This window comes from Hemibagrus wyckioides, linkage group LG19 (genome assembly GCF_019097595.1).
Source record: "Hemibagrus wyckioides isolate EC202008001 linkage group LG19, SWU_Hwy_1.0, whole genome shotgun sequence".
Lineage (NCBI taxonomy): Eukaryota > Metazoa > Chordata > Actinopteri > Siluriformes > Bagridae > Hemibagrus > Hemibagrus wyckioides.
This window is the reverse complement of record NC_080728.1, coordinates 13,125,001-13,139,966: the sequence shown is the minus strand read 5'-3', so window position 1 is coordinate 13,139,966 and position 14,966 is coordinate 13,125,001. Positions and strand designations below refer to the sequence as shown.

At 39.4% G+C, this 14,966-nt stretch overlaps 1 protein-coding gene across 10 annotated transcripts in view; it reads right to left on the bottom strand.

Moving 5' to 3' along the window:
- Nucleotides 1-14,966, bottom strand: part of grip1 (glutamate receptor interacting protein 1) — a 294,167-nt gene that overhangs the window by 29,452 nt on the left and 249,749 nt on the right. For all 10 annotated transcript variants that reach the window (XM_058417361.1, XM_058417365.1, XM_058417356.1 and 7 more), the window contains exons 10-13: nucleotides 12,566-12,712; nucleotides 10,223-10,372; nucleotides 2,637-2,823; nucleotides 415-560 (exon numbers count right to left, since the gene is read on the bottom strand). In XM_058417361.1, coding sequence (XP_058273344.1) covers nucleotides 415-560; nucleotides 2,637-2,823; nucleotides 10,223-10,372; nucleotides 12,566-12,712 — 630 coding nt within the window. The remainder of the gene's footprint in view (nucleotides 1-414; nucleotides 561-2,636; nucleotides 2,824-10,222; nucleotides 10,373-12,565; nucleotides 12,713-14,966) is intronic.

The following is a 14,966-nucleotide window of genomic DNA, read 5'->3' as shown; positions in this document are numbered from 1 at the left end:
TTACAAGATCCTTGTGGAATCTACCATCAATATGGAAACTCAGAAATATATTCATGAAACGTCAAAACGGAAAAGGATTTGGTGCTAAAAATTCCACATATTAATTAGTGTGTGTTTAGGATGGTGCGCTTTTGGCAGGATTCAGGCTCTGATCACAGTGCCAAAGCTCAGCATGGGAGTAGTGACTGATCATTTTCATACATCCACCAACACAAACACACAGCCTCAAGACTGCACTTTTGGATGGCTTTCAATTCACTGTTTGCCTATAGGCTCGCACCGATCACTTGTAAGCAGTAAACAGGTGGCAGACAGCTTGGATCACATAATAATAGATTAGTCTTATGAGGTTTTTTTTTTTTGTTGTTGCAGGAAATGAATGAGCTGTTGATTGAACATGTTGGGTGTCTTTACCTGCTACATCAAACTCAATCTCCAGTGTAACTTTGCTGGTAATGCTGGAATCGCGAAGCAGCTGGTTGGTCTCTTCCAATGTGCTGTCCTCTGTGGGTATCCCATTGATGGACAGGAGTCGGTCACCGATCTGCAACACTCCACACCTGCGTATACACACAAAAAAATTATTCATTTATTCATCATTCAATTATTATTCAAAAAATAACTCATTAATCAGAGATACTGCACAGATACGAAGCAGCAGATGTACTGGAGAAAAAAAACAGCTTCTGCAGAATGCTTGATTCTGATTGGTCATGGTGATTCACATTAATATGACATACTATTTTTTAAAACTGTAAACAGAGAAAAAGGAGGCTGGTGTAGTAATGGTTGTTTACAGCTGTTATAGCAAAATAAAGTAATAGCAGGATGCAGATGTTCCACAACATTAAATGTAATTAAAACTAATTACGAATGTGTCATTCTTTAATTAATAAATATATGTAATTACTGCCAGTGGTATAAGGAATAAACCCTTTGCTGTTATTGGAAAAATAATCTACTTCCGGCTGGTAATGGCCCTCTGCAACACATCACACAACACTGCTGATTATTTTTCTATGACAGCATGGACTTCACTCCATACTTTAGACCACATATGAGTGCAAAAGCTCGTACACCCAATCATGTACATCTTATATATACACCTATAGCTAATGCTTCAGCAACACGAGACGTTTTGGACAATTTCATGCTCCCAACTTTGTGGGAACAGTTTGGTGTTCCTATAGCATGAAATTGTCCCAAATGTCTCAGTATGCTGAAGCATTAAGAGTTCCTTCCACTGGAACTAAGGAGCCAAGAACAACCCCTGAACTCAATGATTTGGAGGGGTGTCCCAAAACTTTTGGCAATATAGTGGTATCTCTTGCTGTTTATCTACCAATTGTATTCATCATTTATTTACAAATTCCTAAATGTAAAATAGTTTTTGGTGTCATATTTATAGTTTCCAGACCTGGGGGGTATTCCACGCAGCTAGCAAATACAACACTGTGTTATTTTAAATTGCCTTAATGAACTAACCAGACAGATAACTCCATGTTGAATGTTTTCCTCTAACAAACTCCAACTGTGACATCTTCCTGCTGATTCAAGTCTGGCTGGACTAATCAACAGGAACTTTTTCCAAATAACTTCTTTTACTCCCCTGCCAAGCTGGAATTGCTTATTACACAAATACATTATTGTGAAGAAAGAAAGCAATTGAGTATTAACAAAGCTTTAGATGTTGTCTGGCAGCATGTGTAGGAAACCGTCATCAAACTTGTTATGGATAAAAAAAAAAAAAAAATAATAATAATGTACGTAGTATACTCATTTTTTTTGACTTACACAACAGAAGCCAAACACTTGTGAGTTATTTAATTTGGTCTAAGTACAAGTGTTCATTCATCCTATTCCAATTATTCAGGTTTAGAAGAAACATGAGCTCAGTGAGACCTTTATTTCAATATGAAGACTATAAATATAAATATAGATATCAGACTGGGAAGTTCAAACCTACTGAAATAATTTTATGTAGAGAAAAGAAAGAAGAAGAAGAAACCAAATGCATATTCTAATAACCGAATGGAAGACTAAAGGGAGAGTAAGTATGGTACTTGAGTATAAATGTAAGCCTGTCCTCGATCTCTCATTAATAAAAGGTTCATGTCATTCAGCACAATTACAACTGCTAAAATTAATGCCAAAGCTGTCGTTAGAACTCGGTAATTACTCTGAGATTTGGGCGTAAATCCTGTCATCTGCTACACGTGTTTGTTTATTTGGGTGCCACCTGAGACAGGCCCACCCGGGCAATTACAGCTATGTTTGTTAGCCTCTCATGTAGCTAAGCATTCAATCAACCCACATTCTGGCTGAAAGTCCCCTTATCACAGCCACCCGGCAATGTATCAAGTGCAATAGCTGTAATTACATGACGGGAAAAGTCGAGCGGAGGAAGATAAGATGCTGATGCTGTAACAGCTCTGTGGATCTGGGATGCGATCGAGATCGAAGACAAGTGCAACGCGGTTTAAGATTAGAGAAAAAAAAACATTAATGTCGGCTCGGTGCAGATCGCAAGGTAGAGATAAAGCAAGCAATTACACGTTTCAGATCTTGCCCAGATTGCTCACTTTTAAACCTGTTATTTTAATTTGCTGAGATGAAATAAGATGCTGAGACCTCACCTCTCGGCTGGGCTGTCGTGGTCGATGTAAGCAATGAGTGGAGGAGAAGTGAGAGTTTCGGTAGCAAACACTCCTCCCTGGAGCTGAATTCCAAATCCCATGATGGAGTCGCTGACCAGGGTCACCTCGGTGGTCTCTGTGTGGACCACCTGACCGGCCAGGCCCACAGTGCTGGAGGCCAGAGACACTGCAATACACAGAAAGCAGAAAGCAACATTAGCTCTAAAAACACTTTCTATCTGGAGGTCATAGTGGGTTATTTTTACAAGCCATTACTTGGTTTAGCTTGTCGAGTCAGGGAGTTGTGTTGATAATGTGTATCTCAGCATTGTCAGGGCATAGAGTCAGAGGCAGATGCAAGTGCAGATACGGTTTAATTGGCACAATCCAAAACACACACAAGGTACATGAACAAGAACAAGAACTAGGTAAACATATTGAAAGGACACAAGAACATGATGTGAGCTTGACAAATACAAGACAATGAGTGCTACCACAGGCAGAACTGAAATAGCTCTGCTTATAAGACATAAACGTGACTCAGATGAGTGTGCTCTCATGAGGTGCAGAGGCTAATGGGTAATGTAGTCCTGACAAGCATGAACCTTACAGAGAACATTTTCTGGAACTTTCCACTCTGCTTGTTGAGACAAACTGGCAACCTGAAAAGATCTGAACTGTTTTGTTCACATTTATGCCAATTTATTATTTAACCAAACCCATCCAAATTATATTTCTGTATTTATTCTTAAACTCTATATATCTTTAAACTCTAGTTTGGCTTGATAGCCATTCATGACAAACAAAATATGCAAGTTGAGCAGGAAATAGGGCTGAATTTGTAATAAACAGAAAAACATTTTTCCAACAATGTATGTTTTGTAAGAAAAGTGCAAAGATTGTAAAAATTTGTATGTGATACTTAGGGCTAATGTTAAGTTCTCTACTTTTGCTTTGCTACATATCTGTTCTTTCTATGTAGATAAAAAAAAAAACCCCATTATCTCTAATATCGCTAGCAATGGAGTTTCATATTCTCTCAGGTTTCAGATTTCTGATAAGATATTCTTCACTCATGATTTCAGATGTACATGGATATAATACCGAGCATTCACCGTAACAAGGACAAATTCATAGCTACACTTCGACAACAGCCATTTTTACCCACATTTTGAGTCAATCAATACCCTGGGTTTAGTTTAAATTAGACCCAGCGTTAGTTTCCAAATTGACCCAGAGTGGGATATTTTTAACCTAACCATTTTCAGAGAGTATGATCCACCTGATCTTCACTATAGAAATCGTCCATAAACACAAAAGCACAAAAGCCAGATGACCAAAGATGTCTCTGGTAAGATTATATTGAAGTTCCTATAGAATGAAACCTTGTTTGTGCTGAATTGGATCTAACCCTCTCTCTCTCTCTCTCCGCACAACCGGCCCTGTCTGCCAAAGCTGTATGATAAGACAGAGCTTTTGATAAAGAACACCATTATCCTGAGAATCTTATCATAGCCGAGAGCCTTTGGAAAAAACCCTTCAACAGATTAAAGACAGAGTAATATGAGATCTTGGAGCAAACCGTTATGGAAAAATCACATCAGTACTATGAACGTATCTAAGGAGCATGAGAAATTAGGCACTTTATGAGTAAGCAGAGCTAGATGAGACGCCTCTACAGTCACCAAAGTGCTGTGATTCAAACAGGGAAGTGTATCCTGTAGCACTGGGACTGGGACAATACCCAAAACCCAGAACCTTGGCTGGCAGAAAGTGCAATATTATAAATTATGCAACCTTACAAATCATCAAATAACAATGATAACTATTCTCAAAATACATGAGCAATGGTGTGAAGGTGTGGAAAAAGAAATACAAAGAAAATATATATATATATATTACAGTGTTATATTGCCACAAACTATTCACTATTTTGCTTCTCTTGCCTAGTCTCTCCATTAGAGTGCTTTCTTACATACAACACTCTTAAAGCTCACATGCTCACTATTATGTTGCAGTACCCTGGCAGACACCTAAATAAATATGTACATAGGACGCCTACACATGTTCTCAGGTTAAAATCAAGAGTAAATGATCCTTAAGGCTAATTTGCAGATTGGCTAACATGTTAGACAGTGCAAGGCTAAACAACATATGGTGTGACAGACTGGGTATTAGGGCAAGTTACCAAATAACGGGCGATTAATCCTGCAGAGCTTGTACTCACTAAGCCACAGTGAGCCGTTTGCAATTATCAGTACTTATGTTTAGCCATTTTCATTAGAAACACAAATTACCACTGTAATTTCTATTCCAGTGCAACAGACATATTAAAACCCCCAAACAGTTTTTGACCACTACAGTGTAGGCAGTGTGCAGATTTGTAATTATCCAGAAGTCAAGTGAGCCACTTGAGCTGAAGTGGAAACCTTCAGCATCTCAACCTTAATAAATCTTTCCATAACTGGAAAAAAAAAAAAAACCTTAAAAAACCTGAATGTACACACCGACTTCAGGGCTAAAGTCCAACAACAGTCTAATCCATCAAACGTGTCAGAGAGCTGAGATAGCCACTGGTAAGTATTAAGAACTGTCTTTCTCAGCAGAAGCAGTCTTTCCTGAACATTACGTGGCAAACACACCAGACGTGGTAAAAAGAAAAAAATCTATCAGCAAGCTATTAACTTGCACTGAGCTGGTTGTGCTCTTTATAAGCTGAATATCCAGGATAGCTCTGATGAGAATCGGGTACATTTGGCACTATGATTGATGACACCGGCTGGATTTCCAATGCCGGGCATGGATATTGTTTTAAAAGTTTTGGTACCTGATCAGACTCTGGGACTGATATAGGATTTGTAAAGCTCCTAGTCACGCTAGAACAAAACAATTAGTACTTGAAAGAGTTCTTTTCTTATTATAGCCATTGCAAATTGGTCTTATAACAGTTTAGGTATTCAGAAGCCTCTTGCAGAGCCTGTTCATTCGGGACCAAGGACTGTTTCCCAATATAGTGTCCCTTTCACAGCACACTTCAAAATGGATGAAAAACAGAGAGTGCAATTTTGTACTCCTGAGGGGTCGCCAGCCACAGATTTTCGATGAATCACTGCCAGGTCGGCTTTTCTTCTATCCCTCTGGCACTGATGCATTTCACAGCCTGATCCATGAGTCAGATGCAGACTGGAGACGAATTGTTGGAGAATTTAGGAGATAATTTTTGTCTCCGATAAATAATGAGAACAAAATTCGTTCCTTTGCCGGATTAAGACATATGATGGCAAATCATTTCAAGCCAAAGAAATGACCGAGAGTTAGGTCTAGTTCATGGCTGTTAGACGGCTCCGAGCCAACACAGCCTTTAAAAAAGCACTTATATTTAACAGGGTTTGCCTTTACAAAATCACCTTAATGCCTCAAATAGCACATTCTGGAATGTGCACTGAAAAGAACCCCAAGATACAAAAAAAAAACATAAAAAATTACTTTGTGCTAATGGTTCCCAGAGAGGAGATTTGCTGCTACCTTGGTCATGCTACATTAAGCATAGAAGTTATGATAAGCTGGAGCAGAGAAATAAAGGACAGGAAGATTTTTTTGTGATTAAGCTGGATCATAGAAACACAGAACGGGAATATATCTTGATTAACCATGACAGCCTCAGGAGTCAGTAGATTGAATTTTATGAGGTTGTTCTTAAGCCCGAGTGGAAAACCTGGATCCTGAAGGTCAACAGTGCTATGGAGGTTCATGTTTTCACTCTACCAATACACCGAATTCAGCCGGCAAAGGTCTTAATGAGGTGATCAGTTAAATCAGATTAAATGAGGCACAATACAAACAGCTTTTCTGCAAGGTTGGACTCTTAACATGAATGCTTTATAGGCACAGTAGTGTGTGAGCGTGTTTGTGTGTGCGCACACTTATTTACTATAATAAAAAAGCTTTGTGAAAAGGACAGTGTACCCTCTCACTTCTCTACTTTATTGACTCTGCATGTGTGTGTGTGTGTGTGTTAGAGAGATCTTTCTACAGAGTAGTGTGACCTTCTTTATTGTCTCTTATTGCATCATGACTGGCCAGCATCAGTGTCAGGACTCTGTGATAGGTGACTTTGCAGAACATGTCTCTCTAGTCTGGAAAGGTTTGTGGACATGCTGGAAACAAAGTGTCAGCATACTTTATTTGCTCCCTGAGAGCTGGAGACAACAAAGCCTCCAGAGACCCATTCGATAAAAGTACCTCCACATCTCTGTTATAGGCAATGTCAATCAAGCCTAGCTTGAAAATGATGAACGAGCTGTTTTGCATTCTCTCCCTGACCTCTCCGCCTCTCTCTTCTTTTCCTCTGCCCCCCTTATCTCTCTTTTCCCCTCCACTTCTGCACACATTATCAATGGCTATTATTAACAGCTTGTAATTATATAGTAATTGTGAGCAGACATGATATGATTACAGGATGATGTGACCTGGAATAGATGAGATGAGTATAGTGAGAGGTTTATTTTGGAATACCATAAAAGCGCTTGTGATTAAAATCAGATCTCAAAAATCCAATCACACTATTCGATCATTAGTAGTGCTCACTTGCCGATGCTGTTTCAGCCCGGACTGGACACAATTCAAGTGTAAGAAAAGAGGTTTGTGGGTTTTGGATTTGGATTATTTATCTATACTTCTACATCAATGCTATCTTCATAGCAGGAATTTGTTCTCTGGTAAACCTGAAAAGAAGAAGCTGATTCTAGTTTTGAAAATCAGAAATAAAAGAGGTGAATATTTATACAACTCATTGTAAACTCAGCGCAAACACTGCAGAATTCTGTTCAAGTTGCCTGATTACAACAACTTCGGAAGAGTCCTCCAATTCCAGGGAACGTGATATAATTGGAGAATTAGCTGCTCTGTTGTTTTTTTGATTAGCTGTGTGTTCTGGCATCAACAGATCCTGAACTAATTAGCCAAAACAACAAAACTGTCAAGTAATTATTTATGGATAGCACATTATAATCGGTGTACCCAGAATCCTCAAACTTTATAGTGATTCATTGCTGTTTATATGATTGAATGGGTTCCACGTCGTAAACATCATCACTTCAAACTTCTCGGTTACAAAAGGAATTAACGATGCCCTCAGAGTCTAATGAAAAAGGCCAGTCCCACTCGTCTGCTGGGAATCTCATGTTCCTCCCACACCCCACTGGCATCTTAACTGCCATCTAGTCATGTGGTGAAGCTGAACTCCAAGCTTCAAAGAAGAAAAAGTTAAACAAATGAGGAGCAGACTCCTGACAGCTTGCTGTTTCCAGCAGCACTAGCGATTAGTGTTGCCGTTTTCCTCCAGCCCAGCTTCCTGTTTATTGTTAAGTTTAGTGATAAGAGAGAGCTATCTGAGATGTGACTGTGTGGCTGGGGTAATTATCTGCTGTAGAGGGGGCGAGCTGATCCAGCAGGCCGCTTCACTGAACAATCTGAAATATCTTACAGGATCTAATTATGGGCTAGCCAGAGGTGTCATTTCCCTCCTCTCGCTCCACGGCACGGGATATTACAGCCAAGAGCAGAATTCTAAATGCAGTCATTCCAAGTCTCTCTCTCTCTCTCTGTCTCTAAATCTCTATTCCCTAAAGAACCTTAATATCAGTAGATAATCATCCACAAATCCCACGTAAGCACTTCCACTTTTAATGAACAAATAAATTAACAGTTATTCATGATTCAGATATTCTCCATAGTCATCCCTTTGGAAATGTTTTCGCCTGCAGGTTCCTTCCCAACTTTTCAGCAGGAAGTCCAGGGTAATGACATACACCGATCAGCCATAACACTCTGAGCACTGAGAGGTGAAGTGAATAACACTGATTAGCTCCTCATCATGGCACCTGTTAGTGGGTGGGATATATTAGGCAGCAAGTGAACATTCTGTCCTCAAGGTTGATGTGTTAGAAAGCAGGAAAAATGGGCAAGTGTAAGGATTTGAGTGAGTTTGACGAAGGGCCAAATTGTGATGGCTAGACGACTGGATCAGAGCATCTCCAAAACTGCAACTCTTGTGGGGTGTTCCCAGTCTGCAGTGGTCAGTATCTATCAATAGTATCTTGGGAGTCCCGTAGGTATCCTTTAAGTCCTGTAAGTTGTGAGGTGGGGCCCATGGGGACCCACATAAAGAATCTGCTGCTGCCGGTATCTCAGTGCCAGATACCACAGCACACCTTCAGGGATCTAGTGGAGTCTACGCCTCGACGGGTCCGGGCTGTTTCGGCAGCAAAAGGAGGATGAACACAATATTATGCAGGTGGTCATAATGTTATGCCTGATTGGTGTATATAGTTAGAGATGGCGATGATGTAGCACTAGTTATATTTCAGTAGCAAATAATCAAGTATGTGACAGTATGTCATAACACATAACAAAACCAAATAGACTTCATGTTAAAACTAGACTGAATTGCCTGGTTGTATAATTGCAAATTATATAATTCCTCTCAAGGTTCCTTTTAATATCACGTCAGGGAGTATTTCTTTGCCTCCGGGTTTCTCATTAGCAATAAACTCATACATTTATACAATATAAATAGTTTATATCCTCATTTTCTATCATTTATATATATTTCTGTAAAGCTGCTTTGTGACAGTATCCAGTGTTACAAATCAAATTGAATCACCTCAATTCCAAATCTTCAAAAAATATCATGTCTTCTTTTGTGGTAGAATTTTATTAGGAATTTATTTTGGTGCCATTAGGCGATATCGATGCTGGCACAATACAAAAACCAGCCCTAATGGAAATGGGGTTAAATTAATATGTGAGATATTGGTATCTTTAATCACATACAGTGCAGAATACAATTGTGCAATTGTACAATTGTCTTCTGTTGTGTACTGTGCTTCCACTTTCCTCCACGGTTATTTGTGAACACCAAGCAGAGGTGAAAAGGTACTTTACTGTACTTTTTTTTATCCAACCAGCTTTGGTTTACCTTCTATTTCAGTATTACTAACAAAAACAGTTTAACACAGTAATATATTACTGCATGCTACAAATGTCTTTTTCCATGAGGTATAGAACTACACTTCTATAAATCAAACCTGAACTGTGGGGGAAAAATGTGCTTGCAATGAGAAAGCAATATAACTGCAAATATTCTGGGATTGTTCCTTTCTGTTCCCAATTATGCATGAACAAGTTTTAGTCACCCTTGTGTCTAACACAATTCCCTGCACATCAGGAAAAAGCAATAAACCTGAATAAATGGCAGCATGGTGATCCTAATATATGAGAGAAGGGCCATATGAAATCAATAGGAAAACAGCTATTTATGTTTACCTCAGCCATTCTGAGAAATTGAAAAAGTCCTGAAATGGGTGAGCTAGGACATTTCTGAGCTCAAGACCTACTGCCTAGCACGTAGTGAATGTTATATTTAACATTCATCAAGCTGTACCCAAGCGCACTTCACTACATCAGCTGCTACTGAAGGATTTTGGTCGATTTTGGGGTTGGTCCAATTACAAACTCTACAGGAAATACGGAGACAGAGAGAAAGACGACTTTAGGAATGGCTTAGAGGAGAGCCGGAAACCTACATGAGCTCTTGTAGTCCTTCTTCTTCAGTTTGCGCCTCATCAGTGTGCTGCGGGGGCTTGTGGGATACATGTTGCGAGGCAGTGTGCTCATGTTGAGGGAGCTCAAGCTGTAGGCACTCATGGAGGTGGGTGAGAAAGATGAGCCCAGTGCTGAGAGAGAGAGAGAGAGAGAGAGAGAGAGAGAGAGCAAGACAGCATTAAACATTAGAGTCAAGATTTACCAGTTCAATGTTCAGCCAACTGTAACTGAATATTAAGGAACATTAAAATTCTATCTATCTATCTATCTATCTATCTATCTATCTATCTATCTATCTATCTATCTTTTTTTTTATTATTATAATTTAAAGCCACTTAGCTGCACAAAGCTGTCAGAAATGTAAAGGACAGCTAAAGAGTACAAACTGGCCATATATAGGCCTGTGGACATTTTCAAAATAGGTTTAGTCAGTGAATAAGTAATAAGTAAGGGAGTTCAATGAAGCACCTGAGTAAGATTTAAACCTTTAAAAGCAGACAAGACACACTTAAAAAGATTTTGATCAAAATTAAAAAAATATGCAATGTAAATTGATGGCTATGCGAGAAAAAGCGTATGATTTACTGGCTTCTGATGACTTACAGTAAATTACTCACAAGTGCCTGTAATTTAGTCAATGAAGTGGCACAGCTTCTTTCTGGCCCTGCTGCACTGAGGAGACTTTAGAGCAGTTCGAGCATGCACATACTGCCCTTGAAATGGAGAAAGAGCTACGCATGAGATCAATACGGCTACTGCAGCTTTACTTTAAAGCAATGAGCTGATTATAATCACCAGAGCCTGGGTGTCAGATGAGGCAGCCCTTAAATCTGGAAGGACATCAAATGAGAGAGCGGCATTTAGGGAGGTGAGGAGGGACTAAGCGGCTCATATGAAATGGATAATCCTGATAGCGCTCTATCATCCCACCTTATTAGACTATTAAAGGCCATCACTAAAGGAAGGGCTTTGGCCATCAATTACCATAGACTACACATCCCAGAAGCCCCTTAAGCCTGCAAAGAGGTATTCAGGACCTCACTATAAGAACAAGCTAGGTCATGTGGAGACCTGGATCACAGGCATGCAGACTGTGTGTGGCACTGTAGTGTCACAGAGGCAGCTGTGGAAAGCTTCCTCTGAGCTCGGAGAGATCTATTTTAGAAATCGTGGCCACAGTGACTGCATGTTTGTCTTGATCGGAAAGCCACCTTTTCCTTAACGCGCTTTCCACCGGCAGGAACGAGCTTAAATACGTCACCAAACGTACAATAAAGTACCGGGAGTGACGAGCGAGATAAAGAGAAGGAAAACATTCTCTAGCCTCAGTGCATTTCATGGACAAAAAAAAAAGGAAGCCGGGAATTTAGTTCCGCTCCAGTTTCTCCTGAGCGATGGAAAAAGCCTACAGTAACACCAACACACAACTTCAGCCATGAACAAGATAAATTGGGGTACAGTACGAGTTGACAGCGGTCAAGAGATAGAGTAATATCGTTTATACCACAGTTGAATTCTCAAATCTGGTCAGAAGGTGTTGATTAATTTTTTACAACAGCAGATCTGACTTTCGGTTCAAGTTGTAATTGAGACCACAGGTTTATAATAATACACTCATCGTCTCTAATTCTCCTACTTCACATGCACTTGTTTAAGGACAGCTACATATTTGAAGTAGCATAATGATATGTATTTTTTCCAAATGTCTTTTAAAAAAAAAAAAAAAAAAAAAAAAAATCCCCATCCACTTTATTAGGAACAACTCCACACCTTTACAGTCATGCAGTTATCAACTCAGCCAATCATGTGGCACCATTACAATGCAAAAAAAAAAAAAAAATCATGCAGATACAGGTCAAGAGCTTTGGTTCATGCCATCTCTGTGATTTTGTTGGTACCATAAGGACTGGTTTAAATATTTCAGAAACTGCTGATCTCCTGGGTTTTAGAATAAGCACACTGTGGTATGTGTTACAGTCACTATTGTTAGCGCTGCTGTTTTAGAAAATAAATCAACCTTCTTTACCAACAGGAACTAAGAATTGAGTAACTCTATTAATAGTATAGCAATCTATTATAGTATAAAAGCACTAGGCTAATCGCTTATAGTAAACAAACAACTCTAATGTTCCTCATCATTTTTCTTCTATAACACCCTGGTGCATATTTTGGAATGAATGTTAAATTGAACACAATTTAACATCCGAACAGTTCTTCTGACACGGTCCATGCAAAATGAGAAGGTCAAAAGGAGAAGAGAAATGAAAGGTGAGGATGGAAAAATGGACAGATGAAGGCATTAGGAGAAAGGAAAGGGGTATTACAGGGGTTGTTTGGAGAAGATTTCTGCTTGGCCTGGCTGCAGGACTGGTCAGGGTGGTAGGTGTTATAGTGCTGGTAGGGGAGGAAGTTGCTGTTGTTGTTTGTGCCGGACTCCCAGGGCAGTGGCCGGTTGCTCCTCTGTACCTTGACTGACCACACGGAGAGGAAGAGAGACAGGAGATGATACAGCAGCATAAACATGGTAAGGTACAGCACAACACACACAAGGGCAATTTCATCTAAATATCACTCTTTCATGTTTGCCTTGATGGTGAACTGTAGAGATCCTATTTTCTGAGTATCAGCTGATACCAACATCTGATACTGATGTCCTCTAAGTAACTGATCCAACTGGCAACTGTGCAAAACCTCAGTTTCATAAATGAAAAGTCTTTTAATACAAGCTGTGCAAAATATAAAATACATCAGTGAATTATACTGCAACATCTAGGATTAGTACACAATGACTGTTCCAAATATTATATTATATTAATATGAACTCTACAACTTTCCCCCTGGAAAACCCCAAAAAGGTTCCACAAGATACATGTGTGACTGTATGTGTGTGTTTTTATTTATTTATTTATTTATTTATATTTATTTTGTTTTTAAATGCCTGTGATTTATTTTAACAAATCAAACCGGTCATATTTTCTTAAATATAAACAAGCTAGCAATCTAATTTTACATGCAAGTACCGGCTAGAGAGTTACTAAGGATGAATAAATGCACCTCATAAAAGCATCATTCAGCGACATATTAATGTTCATATTAATCAATGCAGCCTTTGTGTATCCTGTGAGATTCATATATTAACCCTCACGCTCATCAAAATAAAAATCTCACAGAAAATTCGCACAACTTGTCCCAAGTTGTTAAGGCTCTGGTTCGTTGACCGGAAGATCGGGGTTCAAGCCACAGCAACACCAATCTGCCACCGTTGGGCCCTTGAGCAAGGTCCCCAAACCCACCCTGCTCCAGGGGGGCTCTGCATCATGGCTGACACTATGCTCTGACCCCAAACCCCATGGACGGGATATGTGAAGAAAGACTTTCACTGTGCAGTAATGTATATGTGACAAATAAAGATAATGTCCTATAAACATTTCTGAAGTGTTTTCTATATTTTTATTTGTATTGGTATCCTTTTAAAACAGAGAGAGCAGAGGATCAGAGTTATCAAGTTTTCAGATGAAATTCACCTCATTTAATTTGCACAGAAACTTTGTTAAAAACATTCTAGCACACAGCCAGTGTAACCTAAATAAGCATAAACACACAAGCACTGAAAATGCAAAGCTAGGTCATGACAGTAGATTGAGTTCAAGCTCCAGCTTGTGCGAATGTGACTAATCTGAATTAAATTTATGAATCGCTCACAAACTGCAATTCTGCTGCACTATAATTTGACTTGGCTCAGATTTTACAACATTTACAGAAAAAAAAACATGTTGGAATGTATTTCTTTATGACAAGCACTCAGGTCTGCAGACACTAACACATGAGGACCTCTTGCCTGCAGACAGCTGCATTCTGTTAATGTATCAATCCCCTTTGGGGCAGGTTTCACTTAATTTTATCAGTAGTGCAGGACCTGAGCAGAGATACAGCAAAAAGGGTGAGGAGAAACACTGCTGGAGGGCTGAGAGACACAGAAAGAGCCTCCTGAGAGCCTGATCTTGCCTGACCACATGTGGTCCATTAGTTGTGTATGAGTGTTTCTATATAGGTGGACTATACTGTGCTTGGGGGGATGACAATGACAACACTGGTATATTGCATTTGTAGAGATACTGTTTTAAGGGTATTCGTGAGAGTGAACATGCACATTTTTGGAGCATCATACGTGGAGCGTATGTGTATATATATATACACCTGTGTACTAAAGCCAAGCAGCAACTGCTAAAGCTGTTATAACAATGTCCAGGCAGAAGGCACCACTGACATTACTACATTCCAGGTTGACAACCCTACAGGCCAAATCTGTACATGACTTGCATGCATGAAGGGACACAGGGACACTTCATATGGCCTGCAACACCACCAAACCTCAATTCCATAGACAATTTGTCACACCTTGAGCTGCTGAATTGCTGAACTGCACACCCATTATTTGTTAGAGTAGAGTGGGCTTAAAAACGACAGAGTCTCAAGACACTAACAGAACTGCTTTCTAATTAAGGCTTACAGACATGAACACAAACATGAAGATACGAATCACATTATCACATTTCTCTTTCGCGTAACTGCTGTTCCGGATGATCCCGTCTGTATCCCGTCTGAAATTTTCTTACTTTATTATAATTATGTTATGCAAAAAAATATACACATTCCAAATGACTCCTGTGCCTGATGTAGGAAAAAAGTTCTGAATCAGTGGCAAACATTACCTTCATTTGTCTG